Source organism: Pholcus phalangioides, unplaced genomic scaffold (assembly GCF_987345545.1).
Source record: "Pholcus phalangioides strain wild (caught in Gottingen) unplaced genomic scaffold, Ppha-v1.0 ptg000003l_1, whole genome shotgun sequence".
NCBI lineage: Eukaryota > Metazoa > Arthropoda > Arachnida > Araneae > Pholcidae > Pholcus > Pholcus phalangioides.
This window is the reverse complement of record NW_028301596.1, coordinates 25,822,998-25,847,299: the sequence shown is the minus strand read 5'-3', so window position 1 is coordinate 25,847,299 and position 24,302 is coordinate 25,822,998. Positions and strand designations below refer to the sequence as shown.

The following is a 24,302-nucleotide window of genomic DNA, read 5'->3' as shown; positions in this document are numbered from 1 at the left end:
TTGGACTACACTATCTACCAATAAGTGTTTGGACACCTATGCAAATGACGATATCTGCGGTCCTGAGATACGTCACGCCCTCCGCCGGTATATATCGTGTAGGAAACAACATCGGCATTAGTCGCATGCAAGATGCTTCGCAGTTCGGAGCTCTCTGATTTCGAGAAAGGTATAATTATCGGGTATCACAAAAATGACCGATCCTTAAGGGACATATCTAGCGAGCTGAAGTACCCAAAATCGACAGTGGCCTATGTGATTAAGAAGTGGAAGGTGAGCTGTGATTGTCGGAATTCGCCCCGAGTCGGCAGACCAACGAAACTGGGAGATAGAGACCGATGGGTGCTGTCCAGAGAAATTCGGAAGAACCGCACCCAACCAATGGCCCTCATCCGCGAGGAGTTTCAACAGGCATCCGGGAGTATTGTTTCAATGAATACCATCCGTAAGGAAGCACATCTGATTGGTTTTCATGGTCGTGCTGCTGCCCATATGCCTTTGATCACAAAGTCCAACCGCGTTGCTCGGTTAATGTGGTGCAAAGCACATCGAAATTGGACCGTAGATCAGTGGAAACGGGTTCTTTGGAGCGACGAATCAAGATTTACCCTCTACCGTTCGGATGGCAGGGTCTGGGCGCTGGCGTCTGCCTGGAGAACGTCTCCTGCCAGAATGCATTGTGCCAACAGTCAAGTTCGGCGGAGGTGGAATTATGGCCTGGGGGTGTTTCTCCTGGTATGGACTGGAACCCTTGGTCCCCATTCATGGTAAGCTCAACGCCGATGCCTACTGCACTATTTTGGATGACAATATGGTTCCTACGTTGTGTCAGTTTTACGGGGTGGACCCCTGTTACTTCCAGGACGACAATGCCAGCTGTCATACTGCGAGTTTAACCAAGGCTTAGTATGGTGCCAATGGGGTTCATCGAATGGACTGGCCTGCCCAGAGCCCAGACCTGAACCCTATCGAGAACCTCTGGGACCAGTTGGATCGCCGAATTAAGGGGTGCCCTACCCGTCCAAAATCGGTGAAGGAACTGACATGTCTTCTCCAAGCCGAGTGAAAGAAAATATCACTAGCCGTCACACAAGGACTTGTGGAAAGTATGCCCCGGAGGGTTCACGCTGTAATTGCCTCTCGTGGAGGCTCTACCAACTATTGATTTTGAATAAAGTTAGTTTTTCTTTTCTATCACAGGTGCCCAAATACTTATTGGTAGATAGTGTATCACAGAAGTACATTATTACAGATTACATTACAGAGTACATTATTACAGATTACATTACAGAGTACATTATTACAGAAGTACATTATTATTAAGTCTTTCTTCATTTTCAATCAAGATCACGTGAATTAAACCCTTAAAAATTACCTCCAAATGTGATGGATTTGGTATCATTGAGACATTCAGAATTTTTTCACCATATTTCAGTTCAATAGTATTTCCTGTAAGAAAAAAAAAATTATAACAGAAAAGAACTAAGCTGACACATTAGAACCATGTTTCAAAATACTGCTAGCATAATTTATTTCCAAAAAATTTACAGATAAAAAATTTAAAAAGTATCCATGTGATAACGCTGTCCCTCCCTCCCGAATTCCCTCCTCCCTGATATGTTACATTTTAAAGTATTGAAAGAACTCCCGATTTCATACTCTCTCTCGGCAACAGTATAATTATTAATTTATCTTTATAATTTATTGATCTTTTGGTTGGCAGCTTTATCATTTCTGTATGTAATGTTATTTAACATTGTGAAAAGATGTGCTCCATTAATTAAAATTAATTTCAATTGTTCACACTTTCTCAGACTACCACTAAGTAAAGTTAAGTAATTCAACATAACTAAAACAGGTTATGGGTTACACAGGCATATAGAACCAGTATGTATGTGTTAATGAAAACATGCCAACATTGGCATGAGGCCTCTCAGTAGCAATGAATGTTGGGCTTCAAAATGGGGGAGGGCCCTCCTCGCAACATAATCATAGCCCAATAAAAAAAATTATCATAAGAAAAATTTAATAAAAAGTTAATTTAAATGAAACATTGCACAGGCACTGTAACCTAGGGGGCAATAATTACTCAAAAAACAAAAAATTGGAGACTCAAATTTCTATAACTTGCAACACCGTAGGTCTGAGACAGCAGTGTTGCAAGTTATGAATTTTGCGCGACCAACAGATAGTGACATCCTATTGAAGTAATTTAATGGTTTCTATGAGAAGAAGCAAACCTACTCTATAATATAAAATCACAAACTCGAAAAGGGACTGTTTCTATGCAACCGAAATTAGTGACGATTTTATGTTACGGAAATGGGTGACGGAAATCTGTTACGTTTTTGTGTTACGGAAGTCGGTTACTATTTTGGGTCACATTTAACTGTAGCACATATCGGGACCATGTTATGTGCATGTACCGAGAGGCTCCTACATCCTACAGCAGAACCCTTAGACTGGAATTTAGATGGTGAGCCCCCAAACCAGCTTTGCAGGGGTCCCTCTGTGGTTAATTTATAGTGTGAAAAATGAAAAAGTGATAAGAATCGTTGTGACCCCTGTCAGCCCTGCTCTTGTGGTAGGGGGGGAGGGAAGTCATGCCGAGAAGTATGTATATATATATAATATACATACAACAGCAGTGCTCCCAACACACAGGGTTGGGTTACCCGGGTGGGGGGATTGCACGTGTGAGTTAAAAGTTTTCATTTCCAGGGGCCCTTGATGGATCTCGTTGTTTTCTTGCTGCTTTAACGTTGAAAAATTTGCGATAGTGGAAGCAAAAGATGTATCAGTCTGGGGGCCCCATAAAATTTGTGAATTCGGTCCCGGGTAATTGGTTGGGGGCCCTGGATTTTATTTATTGGTAAAACGAATACAAATGAAAAGTTTTCATGGCACTCGCAGCGGGGGATAACAGACAAGCTTCCAATTGGGGCTTCATGTTTACAGATTTTATTTTGGGGGCCCTGGATGAATCTCATACTTTTCTGTTGTAGAATTTGCAACAGCGGAAGCCCGAGATAAAGCCAGTCTGGGGTCCCACTAAATTTATGTGAATTGGTGTCCCAGGTAAAATATGTCCAGGCCAAAATACGTTGGCCCTGGATTTTATTCGTTGGTAAAGCGAATACAAGTGAAAATTTTTCATGGCACTCGCAGCGGGGGATGACCGACAAGCTTCCAAGTCGGGGGCCCCATGTTTACAGGTTTCATTTTGGGGGCCCTGGATGAATCTCTCACAACAGCGGAAGCCCAAAATAAAGACAGTCCAGGGCCTCATTAAAAGTATGCGAATTGGTGTCCCGGGTAATTAGTTGGGGCCCTGGATTTTATTCTTTGATAAAACGAATGAAAATTTTTCATGGCAATCGCAGTGGGGAATGACCGACAAGCTTCCGAGTCGGTGGTGTCCAAGCGAATTGGTGTCCCAGGTAATTGGTTGGGGGCCCCTGGTCTTTTCTTGAACCAGACCCTTGAGTTCAGGATGATGCATTGCATGTTTGTCAAATCTTTCCTTCTGATATGCTTGTCTAGTTTTCAAGATTTTACTGGCTTCAGCTGTAAAAAACTTTGGCTTGAGTGGATGAGCTGTCAAAAAGGATCTTAATCATCTGCCCATCAGCAGTTCAGCCAGAAAAGGAAAATCCAGTGTAGGTTGTATCCTATAATCCAGTAGCGCCGCATGTAGATCTTTACCTTCTTCTAGAGCTTTTGTGAGAGACTTCTTCAGCTCTCTCAACTTGGCCATTGCTTCTGGGAAAGTGAGGTGAAGTAATACTGTGTGCCATATTCCACTCTTTGAAAATTTTTCGAAGACTTTCTGCATTAAATGGCAGCCCTCTGTCACTCACAAATTCTTCTGGTATTCCATGCCTTGCAAAAATGCTTTTCATCGCTTCTATTACTTAGTGCCTCTGCATTAGTACTCTTCATGTTTTTAATTTCTATGTACTTTGAGAAATAATCGATCATCAAAAGATACTGTTGACCTCTCCAGTAGAAAAAGTCACATGCCACTTTTTCCCATGGTCTTCCAGGCAGAATTTGTTTGAACAGGACTTCTTTAGAATTTGCCCTCTGATTTTGCTGACAGATTTTACATCTATTGATGAAGTTTTCCACATCGTCATTTATTTTCAGCCAGTAGAAATATTCTCTAGCTTTCAATTTGCAAGCAATAATACCTCGATGCGAGACATGCAGTTTTTCCAAGACTTCTGGTCTTGCAACTTGTGGCACAAGTCTCTGGCCTCTGCATATTATTCCTTCTTTAGAATAATACAGCTCATCTCTACAGTGCCAGTAATGCTGAGCTGCTGCTCTGGTTATACTCTTTTCTGGCCATCCCTTTTGAACATGATGAAGCAAATCCTGCAGCTCTGCATCACTCTCTGTCATCGAAGCATATTCGTGCCACTTATTGGGTGTAGCACATGCAAGGAGATTAATCGAGACAGCTGCTTCTTGCTTGTAATCCTGTTGAATTTTATCATTTGGCGATTGAGCTCTTGACAAGGCGTCTGCAATCTTTGAGTTACAAGCTCTTTCCCAGGTATGAACGCAAGTTCACCATCATATTTGTTCAATCTCAACAGCATGCGCTGAAGTCTGGGAGAGATTGTGTCATATTGCTTTTTACTCAACCCTAGAAGGGGCTTGTGATCAGTTTGAACAACTACTGGTCCTCCATAGGTGTAATAATTGAAATGTTCAAGTCCATAGATCACAGCTAACAGTTCTTTCTCGATCGTGCATAGCGTGTTTGAGCTGCTGTAAGTGTAGCAGATCCATATGCAACTGGTTTGCTATCTTGTAGGAGAACTGCTCCTAATCCATGCTGGCTGCCATCCACTGAAACAGTCGCTGACTTTTTCACATCAAAATATTGTAGACATGGAGCTTGCTCTATCATTTGTTTCAATTTGTCAAAATCACGGGTATTTTCATCCCACAGCCACTCAGTATCTTGTTTTAATAGCTGACGTAGCGAGTGAGTTAAACTAGACAAGTGAGGAGTGACTTGGCTAGATAAGTTATCATTCCAAGAAATCTTTGTAGATCCTCATGACATTTGGGAACAGCAAACTCGTTAATGGCCTTAACTTTTCTGGGATCTGGAGTTATTCCAGTATCAGGCATTATATGTCCCAAATAATTGACTGTTGTTAAGGCTAATTGTGTCTTTTCAATATTGAACTAAAGATTAGCTTCTCTGGCTCATGTCAAGGTTTGACGGAGTAACTGACAATGTTCTTGCATGGATGAAGATCCAAGAGCTATGTCATCAAAGTATGGATTTATTTTTGGATCTTCAAAAATTTCATTCATTGACCCTCTGAAACTCTTCTGGGACATTGTTTAGTCCAAATGGTAAAACTAAAAATTTATATCTTCCCCAAGGTTTTGTGAAAGTTGTTAAAAATGACGATTCTTCATCAAGTGGTAACTGCCAGAATCGATTTTTGAATCTAAGATTGTAAATACTTGCAGCTTTGCTATCAGATCATCGGTTGCTGGTATTTGATAGTGAGGATACCAAGGCCATTTAATGCCCTTGGGTCTAGACAAATGCTCAATTTTTTGGGTGTATTCACCACAACCATGTTGCTGACCCACTCGGTTGGTTCCTCTACTTTTGCAATTATTCCATTATCACCCGTGCATTTAAGCTTCTCTTTTACTTTGCCATGAAAGGGCCAATGTCACTTTTTGCGGAGCTGTCACATTTGGTGAATAATTTACTTTCAATTTAATTTTTACAGTACGTTTTAGTCGTCCAACACCAGTAAAAACGTCTGATAATTCTTTCATGACTTCTTCTGGTGTATCACTCTTATGCGAATTTCTGTTCATTTTCATAAGGTCATTCAATCTTTTAATTAGTTTTAATTCATTGCAAGCAACTAGGCCTAATATAGGGCAGGAATTCAGGGTTGTTAAAAGAAATTTGAAACCACTTCTGATTCTTGACCTCAAGTTAATGAACACTCACCTAATATTGGAACTTCATTATCACTGCAGTCTAGCACTGGTTGTTTACTTTTCTTTACAGTTTGGGTTTATTTCCCATTTTAGCAGATCACTCTTAGGTATTTTCATCCTTAGGTATGTTCACATGTTTGCTGGCCGCAACCCTGCTGTGTGGTGTTTGTTTCTCCTTACGGTGGCGACCGTTATTTTACTTTCACCCATCTCTATTGCCTGTGCCTTAATATGTTTGCATATTTTGCACTCGCTAATGATGTCCTGCAGTGTTTTTGTTGATCTACTCGTTTCTCAGACCAGTCTTTCTTGTAGTGCTTCGTCACTCAGTCCTTGGATGATCTTGTCATGGAGCATTCGTTCCATTGACTGCCCGTAATTACACTAGACAACCGCACATCGCAGACGCGAATAATAGTTGACAAATTTTTCGCCTTTTTGTTATATTTCAAGAAATTTAAAAGATGCATAAATCTCGTTCTGACAGTCCAAGAAATATTTGTCAAACTCACGAAGGATTTGGTCGAGCGATATCTCAGTGCTTGCCGCTACAGGCGCAATATCGAAAGATCGCAACTGCTTCTTCAATTCCTCTTCACAAATGACAAAAAAGAGCAGTTTTCGTAGATTCTGCCTCCGAGCTGTATCTAAGCACTTCTAAATAATCCATTAGGTCTTCCTTCCAATACCTCCATGCTTCGGACGGGTTTGCTCAAGCATCGAATGGCTGGATAGTCGGCATGCTGTTCTGCGTCTTTTTCAGATCTTTTAAGTGTAAATTCAAAAATATGTGAGTATTTTTTTAACTGAGCCATGATATATATATTTATGCTTGTCTATTTACCGTTTGGTCCACTAACTATAGCAATGGCATAGCTGCCAACTTTTGAAAATGAAAATTCGGGAGATTTTCGCGCACACCCGTATTTTATGCTAAAACCACTCCCTAATAAATACAATAGGGATTTTTCCAAATAAAATAGCGATTTTCCAAACATAAAAGTTAAAGCGTAGGGAATAAAATCCCTACTCAAAAACTGAAGTCAAATTAAAATAGAGATTTTACACACATGGAAGTTAAACCCTTGGGAATATTGGGAATAAAATTCCTACGCAAAAAACAAGTGAAATTGGAGGCCAAAACTTCAATGATGTAAAAATAAATATTCTGTTCAATCAGAAACGCTGTGAACAAACATTCTGAGCGAATGACCCCAAAATCATCGGAAGATGAAGGAAAACACCGTCAATTTTTGAAGAACACTGACTTTTTGTAACACTTGCTTGATGGTTTTTTTTTTCATTTCACGAGTGATGATGGCAGTCTTTCCATGACCGATGTTTATGTCCGTAACACAACTTGTACAAAAAGGAAAAATCGGCCCTCTTCTGGAACGTTTGATGAAAGGAAATTCATCGGAATAAGTATCTTTAAAATTGATTAAATATGTTTTTGCTTATCATTATTCATGCTTTGTTATATCGCACGTACGTAACTTCAACGAAAGAAATTTTGACCACATGTGCATCACCATAATCTTCAATTATTATCCAGGACTATTGGCTGCTAAGCCATTTCCCTGCACGATAAGACAAACAACTTTCTTGTTACCTTGTAAAACTTCCTTAAAAAGGGAATTTCCCCATTTACGACGTGTGACGTCATTTCGAAAGGGAAAAAAAAGAGGCTTCATGCCCCACAAGAAATTCCTTAGGGATTGTTTTCATAAGCGGGGATTTTTTTTAATGAAGTAGGGAATTTTTAGGGACAAGTAGGGATTTTTGTGATTTTCGTAAAAATTCGGGAGATTTAAGAACTTTTCGGGAGATCGAGCGATGAAGATAAAATTCGGGAGATTCCCGAAAAATTCGGGAGACTTGGCAGCTATGCAATGGACATAGACTACTACAGCCAGTTAGCATGGCATCCAGAGCATGACTCTGCCCTTCTTTATTACTATCTCATGCTGCCATCTATTAATGGTATTAAATAGTAAATATACTACAATTTCAAGAACAACAGTTCTAACAAATTTAAAAATCTTTCATTCCCACAGAATGTGGTATCAAAAACAGTGTACAATAGCCCGACTAGAAAGAAAATTGAATTTATATTGTTACTTATAATGTTGTTAAGAGAAAACTAATGGTCACGATCCATTTTTTCCTCCCTGTGCTTTTAAAAAAAAGTCCATCTAGGCAACACCCTCTATAACAAAGCCCCTGCTATAGAGGCTTCCTATAGCGAGCGCGGAGCTCGTGAGATCATTGAAGTCATCCACTTCACCTAGTTAGTCACTGGATATACTGCAAAAAAAGGTAATGATTTCTAATACGTCTGACGTCTGACTAATACATCCAATGGCTACAGGTGAAATGGGCGACTTCAATGATGTCAAAGCTTCGCACAGAGATTTTCTGCTACAGAAGGTGTTGGTCTGGGCACCATAGAAATGCAACACATACATGCTCAATCCATTGCCCAAGTGCCGAATGTGGTCCCAGAGTCATCTGATGTGGCCCATGACTTCGAACGTAATTTCGTAAAAATGAACTAAGCAACACATTTCCAGGAAAAGTAGGAAAAATATGAGCGCTGCGAGGCCTGTTGAATAAATGATCCTTTGTGAAAAGAGTTATTCTTTATTCATTTTTGTTGTCTATACACATTTTTGGATTTCTAAAATTTAACCTGTGTGTTTTTAACAATACGTTTCAGCTATGGACCAAGGTCGTGACGGAGACCATGTGACTTCTTTCAGAGTTCCCGTTTCCTTAAATATGTTTCCTTAAAGAATTATTATTGAGAAGATTCAAAGTCACCGTAGGAGTTTCTGCAGATGCTTTCTTGATATCACAAAAATCAAGGGGGCACTTGAAGAGACTTCTGTCATAACTTGAGCAACTATTTTGATGGGTGAACAGCTTTTGAAGTTGAGACGTTTGAACACCTAAGAGACAATCATCCGCAATAAAATGAAAAAATGGAACAGTAGATATTAAGGATCGCTATCTGGATGAATGATGTGATATGGTTTCTCCAGTTGAGTTCTGGAGAAGCTAGATAGGTTCGACAATGTAAAAAGAATTGTGGAAACACATCTTTTGCTAGTGACAAAGTGTAACCCCCTCCCCCCTAGACTGGTTCATGATAGTCTGAGATGGAAACTCAGTGAAAACCATACACTTCAGGCCTGGTCTTTCCTGCCTGAGGCGATGATGGATTCAAACCCTAGAGAGATAGTCACTTGTTATGAGTGTGGAGTGGAAGATCATGTGTAGCAAGACTTTGTACAAGGGGGTCATCCTAAGCTAGTGCATTGAACCCAAGCAAACTGACCACATGGAAAAAGTAAAGGAAACACAAATGAAGGAGAAACAGTCCTGACAGCACTTATCACAGTGCTGGCAACAGGTGTTAAAATGGATACTGACACACTGCAGACAGCGAGTCTAAAATGTGGACAGAAGATAATCAAAGCCATAATCCATTCTGGAACCCAGATCTCAGTCGTTAGGTTGGATTTGGTTGAAATCAATGATGACTATGAAGGCGAGGGCCAGGGGCGTTCTTATGGTGGTGCGACCGGTGCAATTACACTGGGCAGAAAATAGTAGGAGATGCCAAAACAAGGTAGAAAATTTAGATTCACATAAACAGAAAATAATCTTCAAGGTATTCAAAAAGAAAAATTGCTGAGGAAATACATGGAAAATAAGTGAAAAAAAAATTCAAGGTTGAAGCATATACTGTCCCGGGTCCCATTGCACTTGCCCGGTATGCAAGGGGACCCAGGTTCGATTCCCGGAGGAGACAAATCACTTTTCTTTCCAAATATCAGTTTCGGCATAACATCCAGAAAATTCAATTTCTCCCTCTTTCTCTTGTTAGCAGAAAAATGGGGGTGATACCATTGCAATTTTTTTTTTAATTTTTTCCATGAGTACTGGGACAATAAAAGAGAAAGCAAACTGTCCAGTATCTCTGGGAGGGGCTTGATAAAGAAAAAAACTATTGTTGTGTATTATCTTCAACAAAATTGGTATACAGTAGATGCTGGAATGGTTGAACGCCCCCCACCCACCCAAAACTGCTCATAGATTCTTTTTCTCTTTCTTCGTTTCGTCTTTATATAGCATATACTTGGACTTTTTTCTCACTGTTATTTTCCATGTATTTCCACAGTAATTTTTCTTATTAAATACCTTAAAGGTTATTTTCTATTTATGTGAACCTAATTTTTCTACCCCAGGGCTGTCATTTCAACTTTTTCTGGGGGGGAGGGGAGTATATTTGTGTACATATTATTAGGATGAGTCCGTGGATCAATTACGATATATGGTTTTATTACAGAAACACACATTACTACAAACTACACAACACATACAAGGACGGTTACAAGAGGAATGAGAACAAACAGTACACTGATCAGAGTATAACAACACGCTAACAGTTAGTGTAAATAACAACAGTGAAATATGTCGGTGTAAATAATGTCTGATAGATGGCAGCACCTATAACGTATGTTGTTCATAGGCCTATCTGGGCCCATTGGATTTCCCACTATCAGCCCATATGGCGCTGGGAATGGGGCAAAATTCTAATGCTGGTCTGGACCTATAACGTATGTTGTTATACTCTGATCAGTGTACTGTTTGTTCTCATTCCTCTTGTAACCGTCCTTGTACACTGATCAGAGTATAACATACGTTATAGGTGCTGCCATCTATCAGACATTATTTACACCGACATATTTCACTGTTGTTATTTACACTAACTGTTAGTGTGTTGTTATACTCTGATCAGTGTACTGCCTTGGGTTTTTGTTTGGTTTCAATACAAACACAAGTTTGCCTTCTTTCCACCTTGATAGTATGGATCCGGATGACCAAATGATATTGAATTCAGCCAACAGAAACTCCAATTGTTCTCGTGATATTAATTTGTATGCCTTGGCATTAACTCCATCCATACCAGTTGCAGTATTAGGTGTTTTCGGGATTGCTGATAACAATTCTTGAAGAGTAATAGGTCTGTTGACATCAGGTGAGAAACTATAAAGGGGACCACACAAAAAATAATTTTTTTGGATATATGGGTTAATGAGTGTTTCTTGTGAAAGATCTATTTGCTTATCGGGATCAGTCACGAAAGAGCAGGGTTTGTACAGTGCTTAAAAACTTCTTAAAAAGTTCCATCAAACTCCCATCTTCATTTCCTTTTTAAGGACCCTTAAAAACCCAAGGACCCTGGTTCATGATGAGTAGTAATTGATGCTGAAAGAAAGTCCCTGAAAAAGGAAAAAGAAAACAACCACAGCTCATTATTCAAATTATCGGCCCCCCCATTGGGCTTTTCATCATGAAACCCCGATCATATCCTTGATCGTACAGCTGAAGATGGCTTACTCTGATCCAGTGTTTCTCAACAATCGACCACGGTCTCAGTTTTAAAAAAAAGAAAAGAAAAAAAGTCGCCATTGCAAGCAGCAGAAATTACTATGGACGATCGTCATTGCTCGAAATCCTGATGTTTCAAGGGAAAAAAATTCATTTCATGAATAAAGGAGTTAGTCCACCGAATTATAAGTGTGTAAATTTCGCCAAATAACGAGTGTTAAATCGCCAATGTTGCTAAATGACGAGTGCTAAATCGCCAAACATCGTGTTGAATTTCCTGAAATTTGCTCCCATTTTGCAACAATTTCTTTCGGAGTATAACTGCAAAACAAGAAGGAAAAATGAAAAACTTAATTTTAACGAATTTGTGTGTGTGTTGATCCACTTTGAGCGAAATGTGAATGAAAGTTGCTGCAAATGTAGATAATTTTGTAAAAAAATCTTTGTCTGCTTTGGTTTTTTTATTTTGAATAATTGGGAAGGGGGAATGAATATCCTCAGAAATTACATGCACAGTTGCACCACTGTCAAGACCTTATAAGCAAATTATCCCATATCTGGAAGCATAAGCATACGCAGAATTTTCTCGATGGGGGTTTTTAGATTTTTTCCCCTGCAAAATAACGCTATAATCTTGGCTCAAGGGGGGTTAGAACCAGTGCCGTCTCAACGTATGGGCCCACCCGGGCACGGCACAGGGACCTCACAAAAAACAAGAACCAGGTTGAAATTTTCGAAAATTGGCCAGGCAGGGCCTCAGAAAAATCACTTGGCCCGAGGGTCTATGATGCCCTTAAGACGGCCCTGGTTAGAACTCCAGTCCTTCCTCTGCCGGTATCAGTCATAAACAAGAAGACAAATTTTCCTTAAAAAAATCTTTGCAAGCATTCATTTATTCGACTGAAACGTTTGTCTACATCACCCCATCAATGCAGAATTTCAATTATTGTAAAATATTTTTACCCTGAGGTAAATGAAGGACGCCTGCGTGCAGGGCCCGAACTGGATACTTTGTCAACCGGGGCAAACAAGAATTTTGGTGCCCCTTGCATGTAGAAGAAGCAGTTAAAGGATGAATTCGGCACCCCACCTAGTTCAACACCCGGGGCACCAGACCGTCTGCTCCCCCTAGTTGTGCGGCCCTGCCTGTGTGAGCAGAATAAAAAAAAACGGGTGTGGGCTCCGAAAATACCCATCGTAGGTACCTGAAGCTGTACAAATAACTACTAGATTGTAGAGCAACATGACAGAACAAGACGTATAGGGTGAAGGAAAAAAATTTTTTCATTAAACAAAAACACTGTGGATGCTCAAGCAGCAGCCCCCGCTTCTGACGCCACACCAAAACATATGTATCTAGATACCCTTCCATCCCTTAGGCAAAACAAGAAAAAAGGATACAAGCAAAAATGTGAGAAAGCGGGGTGTGGGAGCACTACAGTAAAATGTTTGCGCCTAAAGGCTATATCAATTGTGGATGGTAACGGGGACTCCAGCAAAACGCAGAGAGGGAACAGGCAGTTTTTCCTTAAATTTTTTTCTTTTTTTTCATGTTAGATATTTACGGGAAAAAAATCAGAAATCTATGTATGACATTTTTATTCCCGCAGGAATTCTGAGGTTGCTCTGCCCCGTTCTACAAGAGAGTGAGTGCTCGCAGGGCCGCAACTAATGCTAGCAGGTGGGTCTCATGCCCTGGGCGCTGGACCAGAAGGGGGGAAATTTTGTTCTCAAACCTCTCCTTCAACATTACAAGGGGGCGCCAAAGTGTGCACTTGTCCGGGGGGGGGGGACCAAGCATCTAGTTGCAGCTCTGGGTACTTGAGCACCCACAGCTCCGGCGCCACTGCTTACAAGCGATTGGCAAGAAAATCAGATGATCTGTTTGACCAACCAGCGATAAATATAGTAACCTTGTCCTAGCCTAACCATGAGGCACACACAGTTTAGAAAAAACAATTTATTTACACTCACACATTACCAGGGCAGGGCTTAAGAATTTTGCGACCCGTCCAAAAAAATTTCATGCAGTCGCTCTCTATTCAACTTATAAATTTTTCGAGTTATGAACATAAATCTTAAAGACAAAAAAATTGTTCCTGAAATAATAAAAAAAATGAGGAGTTCTTGAACGCGTTGATAATTGGGATCGTAATCAAAAGAGCCTGAAAGTTAAGGCACTAAAAATTGTTGAAATAGGCAGGCAAAAGGGCACTAAGAATACCTAAAATAGGAACTAAAAATGCATTTATAATTAATGGAAGGAAATATAACTAAAAACTAAGATATTAAGGGTTCAAACCTGGGTTAACTACCTGAAAAATTGGTTGCACTTGATCTTTCTGTTTCAACTAGTTTATAATAATTGCATTACTATCCATGCTAAATTGATTTCTAGCCCAAAATAAAGTATTTGAGGTTCCTCAGGTCAATTCCAGAGCTACCATTACCAGATACGGAGCTCGAAAAGAAAATGATCTGTAGGGCTCCTTCCAGTTGCATAATTTTTTTTTTTATCTGATGTATTATTTAGAATAAATCATGTTTCTATTGTTGAAACATAGCTACCTTGTTCTATTATAGTAAAAAAAAGTAACTTTTTTTATATTCCTACAACTTCTTTTTTATATTCCTTCCCCAAGCTCGGAGTACTGTGTGGCCGCATCCGTCGCACACCCCTGAGGGTGACTCTGGTCAATTTAATCGAATACCAAAAAATATGTATGTAAAATAAATGGCCATGGTTGTTTGAAGCGCATTTGTAATGTAAAAACAAAATCAAAACGTGTCCAGGAGCTGTCTTCTTCTACTTTGTCTTGGGTGAGTGACGACCTCTTGGAACAGTCATCTGTACAATGTAGTCATGCCTGAATAAAACGTGAAGCATGTGGAGAAGCAAAAATTTCTAATTTTCCTCTGCTCTTCTAGCATGGGCTGCATTCATCTGAAACACCAACACCACATGGGTGAGGCTGACGGGGCTCCCAGTGGGGGGGGGGGGAGGTTCTAACTTCCTTTTTTTCATGCAATAAATTCACTTCTTTGGGGCACGTGATAACTAATAACCATTAATTCATTTGTCATAACTAATAACTAACCCCTTGTTATACAAATAACCAGTCTTTCGATGAATCTTGTACTTATTAGGATGAGTCTGTGGATCAATTACGATATATGGTTTTATTACAGAAATACACATTACTACAAACTACTCAACACACACAAGGATGGTTACAAAAGGAATGAGAACAAACAGTACACTGATCAGAGTATAACAACATACGTTGTAGGTGCTGCCATCTATCAGACATTATTTACACCGACATATTTCACAGTTGTTATTTACACTAACACCCCCCCCTTTAATTCAGTCTGTCTGAATTATCTTAGTGGAAATCAGGTGACAAGTCCCAGTTCTTAGCAAAGCTTTTGATGAGCTGGTCTTGGCAGTCCTTTCGTAAGTATGTCTGCAATCATATCTTGACTCTGGACATATTCAAGGAGTATGTCCCCTTCTCTGATCTTGGATCTAATATGATGATGCCTTACATCAATATGTTTGGTGCGAGCATGGAATTTTGGGTTCTCTGCAGATTTTATTGCAGATTTATTGTCACAATAAATCACACACAGTGGATTTCTGATGTCCTTTCAATTTCAGCTCACACATTATTCCTCTCAACCAGGCACATTCCTGAGCTGCTGAACTTGAAAGACTTTATTCAGCTTCGGTTGAACTGAGAGCGACGGAGTGTTGCTGTTTTGACATCCAGGTGACAGCTCCTCCTGACATCATGAATGCATATCCAGATATGGACCTTCTGGTGTCCAAACAATTTTCCCAATCTGCATCAGCATATGCAGAAAGCTCAGAGCGATCAGCTTCATACATCATTTTCATGGAAACAGTTGACTTGATGTACTGAAGAACACGCTTCAGTGCAGTCCAGTGAGATTTCCCAGGATTTTTGTTGAACTTGCTTAGATGACCAATAGCAAAAGCTATCTCAGGCCTCGTTGAATATGCGGCGAAGATGAGAGAGCCAACTAATTCTCTGTAAGGTACATTGGACATCTCTTTTTTTTCAGATTCGGTCTTCGGTTCATCATTCTTGGATAGACTGAGTCCTACTTCAAGAGGAGTGGCAACACCATGACAATCAGACATGCCAAAAGGGACGAGAACATCTTTCAGATATTTTTCTTGATCAATGAAAATTTTTCTGTTCTTTCGATAACGAATGATCCTCATACCTAAACAATGGTTCACTTCACCAAGGTCTTTCATCTTAAACTTTTTGACAAGGGCAGCTTTGAGATCACCAGTAGCAGATTTATCATCACTGAAAATTAGAATGTCATCCACATATATTCCCACAATGATTGTTTTCCCCCCCTTCGATCTTGAAGTACACACAAGAATCATATTTGGACAGAGTGAACTCAAGGTCGAGAAGAACATCATGTAGTAACATATACCATGAACGACTGGCTTGCTTCAAACCATAGACAGATTTCAAAAGACGACAAATGGATCCAGATGGAAGCTTGACATACAGGTCTTCATCCAACCTCGGATGGAGGAAGGCTGTCGCAACATCCATGTGATGAACATCCCAGTCATATTTAGCAGCAAGGGCAAGCAAAAGTCTGATTGAGGTTGTTCGGATGACTGGTGAGAAGGTTTCATCATAATCAAGGCCATAGCTTTGGGAGCATCCACGAGCAACCAAACGGGCTTTGTACCGTTCAATAGAACCATCAGCAGTCTGCTTAATCTTGAATACCCATTTCATGGAAATGGCTTTCCGACCTGGAGGAAGTTCAGCTGGAATCCATGTTTGATTATCAGCATGCGATTTCAGTTCCTCGTCAATGGCCCTTTTCCAATGTTCAGCATCCTTGCTGTTCAGAGCTTCAGTCAATGATTCAGGTGTACTTTCACACAATGAAGCTTGGAAGGATACAAAATCATCATTGAAGATACGAATGTTTTGTTGTCGTGTACGTTGAGTATAGCGATCAGATCTAATCGGAACATTTGGCTAAACGTCAGGTGTCCTCACAGTATGGGAAGGAGAAGACTGTTCTGAACTGTTTTCCAATGATGTTTCAGTCTCTAGAGAAGGCTCAGAGATAGTAACGGTTGAAAACTGTGAATCAGCTGCATTTTCAGGCGACGGAAATGGATCATGACTCGGTGAATCGATTTTGCCAAATGGAAACTGGTCTTCAAAAAACTTCACATCTCTAACAATTTGCACCTCTTCTGTTTGGGGGTTGTAAATGCGATAACCCTTGGTTTCATCGCTGTAGCCAAGAAGAATACCATCCCAAGCTTTAGGATCCAGCTTCTTCCTTTTACACTGGGGGATATGAACCATGGCTCGACATCCAAAAATGCGAAGATGCAATATGCTAGGTTTTCGTCCAGACCACAGTTCTTGGGGAAGGCGTTTTTTTAGAGCTTGTGTAGGACATCGGTTGCGAATGTAGGCAGCTGTCAAGACAGCTTCGGCCCAAAACACGATGTCCAAATTAGAGTTGAAAAGCATTGCACGAGCAGCTTCCATCAAAGTGCGGTTGAGGCGTTCAGCTACTCCATTCTGCTCGGGTGTATGTGGTACAGTTCGCTGATGCAATATTCCAGCATCTTTCAGAAAACTTTCCATTTTCTCAGAGACATATTCTCCACCATTGTCAGAACGTAAGAATTTGATTTTTCTTTCCATCTGATTTTCGACAAATGTCTTGAATTCAACGAATTTGTCAAAAACTTGATCTTTAGACTTCAGGAAGTGTACAAAGCATTTGCGAGAGAAATCATCAATAAAAGTAAGAAAATAACGAGCTCCACCTTTCGATGAGATTTGCATGGGGCCACAGAGATCTGAGTGAACAAGTTCCAGAAGATTTCCTGCACGTGTCTTGCTTGATTTTGGAAAGGATTGACGGTGTGATTTTGCACGAACACAAACATCACAATCCTCAAAATCAGATTTTAAATCACATTTGAAATAAAGTGACTTTTGCAGCTCTCTTAGAGAACAAAAATTAAGGTGACCCAGTCTCCTATGCCATAACTGACAGGTGTCTTGCTTCATTGAAGTGGTACAAACAAAGTTTGTTTCATTATCAAGACGATACAGTCCATTCACCTCTGTTGCAGTTGCCAAAACAGATGAACTGTCAACCATGGGTTTCTCTTTTAGTATCCTGCAACCGGTCTCATCAAAGATGACTGATAGCTTAGGCTGACTGTGTACAAGTTTACTAACACTTAACAAATTCAGCGCGAGTGTAGGCACAGACTTGACATCTTTAGCATGCAGTGTTTTTGAAGAGCTGAGCACTATGGCGACGTCTCGGTGCCCTGTGACTGGCAATTTTTCACCATTGGCTAGACGGACCTCTTCTTCAGACGATACATCGTGTAAAATTGGCAATGAACAACTGAGATGAGTTGATGCACCAGAGTCTATGAACCATTCATGTTTGTCAGAGAAAACCGCGGCAGAAAATACAGAAGAAACAGTTGCTCCAGAAGCAATTTCTTTTTCAGAGCGAACTGCATTAGCAGAACACTTCACATTCACACTTCACACTTCAGATTCAGTTTTCCGGCGATTTTTCCTTTTTGGTTTCGAGCAGGTCGTAGACTTGTGTCCGCGCTCATTGCAATTAAAGCAACGGATTCCTTTTGTAGCACTGGCAGGTTGCTTTTTCATCTCAGACTATCATGAACCAGTCTAGGGAGAGGGGTGTTACACTTTGTCACTGGCAAAAGATGTTTTCACAATCCTTTTTACATCGAATTTACATTTTGGTCCGAAAAATACCATCTCTTCAAGCGAAAAAGTGTTTCCTCAGAGGAGAAATAGAGAAATTAAATTTCTCCTAAATGGTGTTTCCACGTGTTGCAGGGAGTCAAGAGATAGTTATGGTTTTTTTTCCCTCTTGAATTTTTTTTTTTTTTGAGTTGATGGCCAGAGAGGCTGGGTCCTGTGGGAGTTGTTAACATCCCTCCTTCAAATTATGGAATTCAACTGCCAATGCAGTATCTTTTTTAAATATTAACGTAAGAAATATTTTTCAAAAATGAATGTTACAAAAATGTGTTTATTTTAAAATTATAACAAACCACAAATTCACAACTGAACAACTTTTGGAGTTTCACAGACCGAAGTTCCACATACTAAGGCCCAGAATTAATCTGGTGAGTAAGCAGGGCCACAACTAGGAAGGAAAATTTACTCTTGCCCAGGACCAAGTTTAATTTTAGCGCCCCACTGAATGAAATTTTTAACAAAAAAGTGTTTCTCAGTCACGCTTGTTGTCCAGCGCCCAGGGTGCCAGATGCCCCTGCTCTTTCTTGATTCCAGCACTGTGCGTAAGTTGTTGCCATACCAGGCCTCAAAAATGAAATTCCTCTTTTTCTTTGAAGAAACTGATAAGGAATTTTCGTTAAAAATCCAATTTGATTTTTTTAATAGCTGTATTTGGAAACCAGATTCCAAATTATAAACCTCTTCCCAATTCTGTTTATGAACAAAGGAAGAAGTCAGAGGTGAAAAATTGCGCTTTATGGAATAGTTGTTCTAAAACTTTTTGCTCTTTGACCCTGAAGCAGAATATGCTGAAATCTGTGACGCAGAACAATCTGGAAGAATTTTAAGAAAAATTTAAAAAACTGGTATGGTAATTTTTACTGCAGAACATTTTCCAGTCAGCCAAGGGCTTGTTGCAAAAAAATATTCTGCTTTGGGGACGTAGCCTAGTCCATTGTAATTTTGAGGTAGTGTTGTGAGTTGGCATACACTTCTAAAACGTTTTGTCACTGTGAGCAGAACACCAAGTATGCATTCAGCTACAAATACAGTGGCCACAAAAAGGCAACTTGCCTAACGAGGGGACAAAAAGAAATGGGGTAAAAATGCCCATAACAAACTGAAAGAGCAATATGTGTGTATGGAAAGGCAGTCTGATGAGAACATAGCCAATTACTATTGTCACTAAAAATAATGAAAATAAATAATTTGTTAATCAGGTCTGCCGTGGAAAATGGTTAAAAATGATGTGGAAAATGGGGCTGTTTGGTAAGCTAAAGGGGGGGGGGGGGGGTACAGGCAAGTCTCGTGCCCCGGGTCCTGGACCCCAGGAGGGGGGGGGTGCAAATTTCATTCTGAAACCTCTCCTGACAAAATTGCAAAGGGGCATCAAAATGTGCGCTTGCCCCGCTTGACCAAGTATCTAGTTGCGGCCCTGGTGGGGTGTGTACGAGAAGTCTCACCAAAAAGATTCATTAATTTAACTGTGTGACAATTTATTAGAACATATTTTTTCCCTATGTAATGCATATTGTCTTGAAATATATCAAGCTGCAATGTAGTTGTTAGGTGTTGTGCTACGCTTATGTTGTGAATTGAGGCACCATTGTAAACATTTTCATACAGAAAGGGTACTGCGGATCGAAAAAAAGTTTGAGAACTGACGCGATTTTTATGACCATGTTTTAAGTACAAAGTACAAATACAACGCCCCAACAGGCAAATTGCCCAACGAGGTGGCTAACTTAAGAACCCCCCGCCCGGAACCCCCAATGAATCGGTACATGCGGGAATGTGCGTGTACGTGTAGTACAACCTGACGTAAAGTTTTGTTTCTGTGTAATGCTTGTTATGTGATGTGTAGTGCTGCCATCTGCCATCAGTTTTTCTAACTATGAGTGAAGTGTTATGATTGAATGATTTATCGTTGTAGGACTGTTGCTCTCTGTGGCGAGACTTTTTAACGGGGAGATCGGCTCGCATTTGCGCCTTGAAGTTGGGAACCACAGAAAACCAACTTCAGCCGACCGCTGAAGAAATGGAAATAGGCAATAGATAAACTGTAAAGATAATATCTGAAAGAAATGCAGGAATTTCAGGAGAAGATTCTGTGGTCTTTTATTGCCATTACAAGGAGCTGTAAAACTGTTGGAAGTTACAATCAGCTCAGCTTTATTTTATCTATGAATGATCATAGATCAAACTCCCTTTTTAATATCTATTGTTCAGTAGAGCCATTAGCTTTTGTTCCATACACATAGGAATGTGTTTTCTCCCTCTCTCTACAATGCTTATGTACCTATGTATGTAACCTCAGCGATGGAAGAGTCCCTTTGACGAAGTCTTTTTTCCCTTTTTCTTTCTGTAAATATTGTATGTGCACCCAACCAGATGGGAAGAAAACTTGAAGGTGGGGGGGGGGGGGACATAACTATGATCTTTGCAGCCTGTGGCAAATATTATTTTGTCGCCCCCACAACTTTCGAATTCGATAATTTAATAAAGGTCCTGCACGAGGGAGTCTTGAACCTTTGACAATTGTTTATTTATTTTTTATTTCACACATTTTTTGTAATTCAGTATTATAATTAACTCGTTTTTATTTTATTTGCCCCCCCCCCCCGGTCAAATCTTGTTGCAACGAGGCTAGAAAAATGTTTTGGTATCGGCCGTTCCGTTCTCTGTTGTGAATGGACATTTAGAATGTGCGTACAAAGGAGAAGGAAGGCTCATTTCATTGCTTTTTCATAAGTTATTGTTGGGCGCACTCAGTCCCCTTACAAAATTTCTTGCAGAGGCTTAAATGGCGTCAGCCCCTAGGTTCCGGGCCTATCCTGTACAGAGTGTAATTTTTTCTTAACTTGGTTTCAATACCATCTGATTCTCACCACCACCACACATAGGCGCTGGAACCTATGGGATCAGGACATCTGAGCCCCCCCCCCCCCCCACAATAAATTTTGTAAGGGGGCCTGAGCCCCCCTAATAATTTCCGAAAAACAATGCAATGCACCTTCTCTCTCCTGCGTACTCGCCGAGTCTTGTATACACGGGACAACCAGCATCTTTCAGCCCCCAATGTTCTTTGTGTTGGTGCCTTTTCCACCACACATCTTTGGGCTTCCTTTCATGTTGGCATCGTGCGCCCCCCCCCCCCACCCTTGGTCACAGTGAACAAAAGAAGACACACTTTTGAGTTTTTCCAGGAAAACAAGAAAAGACCCCCTCCGTACTCAAAGAAAGTTCTTTGTGTCAGTTGTGCCTTTTGCAGTAAAAGCACGGCCGACTAGACATTCATTGTTTAGTGGGCTATGGTAAAAGGGGTGAAAGAGTGAAACTGGGGAAACTGAGCGGCAAGAAAGAAATGAGAGAGAATTATTTTGGCATGAACAAGAAAGCCAAAGACCATCGGGAGTATTTAAAAGAAATAAAATTTTGAGCAGATTGTTTCCTTTATCTAGTTCATAATTGGGACAATTTTTGGTTAAAATTTTTTTTTTTGGTCATAGCAAAATGAGGAAACCATTCACACGAATTTTTTGGGGGGGGGGCTGAGCCGGCTCTTCAAAAATATTGGGGGGGCTTGGGCCCATGGGCCGGATACAAGTTTACGCCTATGCTCACCGCCTACATTTTGCAACAAGTTCCCTAGAATGGGATTTTCTCAAGTCCCCGGCTCACTTTTTCAGACCCCCTTCCCTATATGAAATTTATTGTATGAAAAACAAAAAAAAAGAAAGATGGAAACCATACAGCCTCAGGCTGTAGCTCTGTCAGTCCCACTCTTGTGAGGGACCTCATGCCCATAAGTGATATGATATAAGATATTGCCCTTATGATATTTTGCATAGTACAATTAATTTTGCAAATAAATAAGAAATATGTAGGCTGTTTATTTCCAGCTGAAGTATGGGATTACCATAGCATCACTTTGCCTGGGTTGGGGGGGGGGGCATGATATTGAGACGGTCCTGATAGAACTCAGACTAGCGGGGAGATCAATAAATTCTAGGCTACTGGTCTGGAGGCCAATTTTCTTTTCAAAATTTTCGTTCAGTATAAATTCACTGAAAAAAATCATTTCAATAGGAATAAAGTGTCTTGCTTCTACATGAGAATTGAAAACTCTGGGGGTAAGACAGGGGAGCCATGAGAAAAAAATATGGTTCAAAGGGGGCCACAGGCAAATAAAGGTTAAGAAACGCTGATCTAGAGTAGTGCTTCTCAACTGCCGGACCGTGAGTGATTCCCCATTATATTTTAACCCTTTTATTTTCCATCAGTCATGTGTATGATCAGGCCTTCCACTCGCAAAAAAGAAATCAACCGGGTCGTGGGCTTCCAAAGGTTGAGGACCACTGGTCTAGAGAGTCTACTCCACACTTCCAAGAACCGTCTGGAGAAGTAGGTTCAGCAAAGGTGAAGGATCATGACGTTCCTCTAACAAGAAACAATCAGTTCTTTTGAAGCTACTCGAGAAAATGCACAAAATCTTTCAAAAAATATATTCTGGTAAACACTGCCATTGTAATATGTCAGGGACTCTCAAAACGTAAAACATCCACTCAGAGCTATTTTGGACACGGCTGTAATGTTTAAAATTTCATACTGTTAGCAAGCATTTCAAGTGGAAAAGAAAATTGTCATTTGCTTTTGTAGCGAAACAAAAAATAAACCTGGAATGGACTTAAACTGTACATAAATTTTGAAGACTTCGCTGATCCTGACCATATTGCAGATGGCAATATTGAATTTCTACTTGTTACCTTTGTTTTTTTTAAATTTCTCTTATCAGACATATATAGGGGGTATTATATCGGGTAGCTGTATTTTAAATGTATTTGACATCCCATATATTTCTTACAGACATCTTTTTTTCAGCTGCCTTGTCAAGGTGGAAAAGTCATAGCACACTTTTCCCCCTCTTTTGACATATGACAGAGTTTTTGTAATCGAGAGTTATTCACATCATATTTATGTGTGATATTTTTGTGTAAAATAGTAGAAATAGTAGAAATAGTAGAAATAGAATAGTAGTAGTAAAATAGTAGTTTGAATCATGACGAAATTCCAAAATTGAATTTGAATTTTAAATTTTTACACGTGTAAGGGGAGGGGTCCTGTCAGTTTTTTCAAAATTACTTTTTTCGAGCTATTGAATAGATTTCATGTTTATTTTGTAGGCATTTTCATCACGAATTGGGAAAACAGAACCATATTTATGATTCGAGTTTTAGTCGTGAGGAATGTCAAGGTGGAAAAGTCATGCCACACTTTTCCCCCTCTTTTGACATATGACAGTGTTTTTGAAATCGAGAGTTATTCATATCGTATTTATGTGTCATATTTTTTGTATCAAATAGTAGATATGTGTCATGTGTTATGTGTTGTAAGAAAATTAGTTTGTTGTCCTTTTTCAGTTGGGAAAACGAGTAGGTTACACACCTATTTTTTTTTGTACACATGGTATGTGTTTTCAAAAATTTTGATTTTCGATACGATCCCGATATCGTAGACTTTGACCGATTATTCTAAATTAATCCCCTGTAATTTTTGCTCCTTGGGGTCAAGTGTGAGCCGATTTTGAGGCATCTTCGTTGGAGAAATTAAGAGTTTGTAAAAATTTAAATTTGTTCCAGGATAGTGAGGCAGGAGATGGCCATTTTTCTAACTTTCGTTTCCGATCTCGAAGGTGACGTGGAGAGAATTTTTTTTTTTTTTTGTTTATTTATTTTTGCGGAAGGTTATTTTTCACACAAAATTATCGCTTTTCGTGTTTAAAACTTTTTGCCATGTCATCAGAATTTTTCGGGAGGACGAGACATACATGCTGAACTATTTTGTGAAGTCATTGATTAAGTAATTCATTAATAAACTTACACACATGCCGTTGATATTTGTTAACGATTGAATTTGGATAATAATTCTGATTGGAAAATATTTAGATAATTCAAGAAAGTGTATTCTATGTGTCATCTTGAATTTAAAATCATGTGTTAATTAATTTTTTTAATTTTCTTTGTCATATGATGAAATTCTTCCTGTATCATTAATTATGCGTCAAAGTATGTCATGTGACCTATC

General features: G+C 39.8%; 1 protein-coding gene across 3 annotated transcripts in view; it reads right to left on the bottom strand.

Annotated features, from left to right (window-relative positions):
* LOC149088343 (2-oxoadipate dehydrogenase complex component E1) overlaps window positions 1–24,302 on the bottom strand; it is an 846,788-nt gene that overhangs the window by 352,629 nt on the left and 469,857 nt on the right. For all 3 annotated transcript variants that reach the window (XM_089247246.1, XM_089247241.1, XM_089247249.1), the window contains exon 8: window positions 1,376–1,449. In XM_089247246.1, coding sequence (XP_089103372.1) covers window positions 1,376–1,449 — 74 coding nt within the window. The remainder of the gene's footprint in view (window positions 1–1,375; window positions 1,450–24,302) is intronic.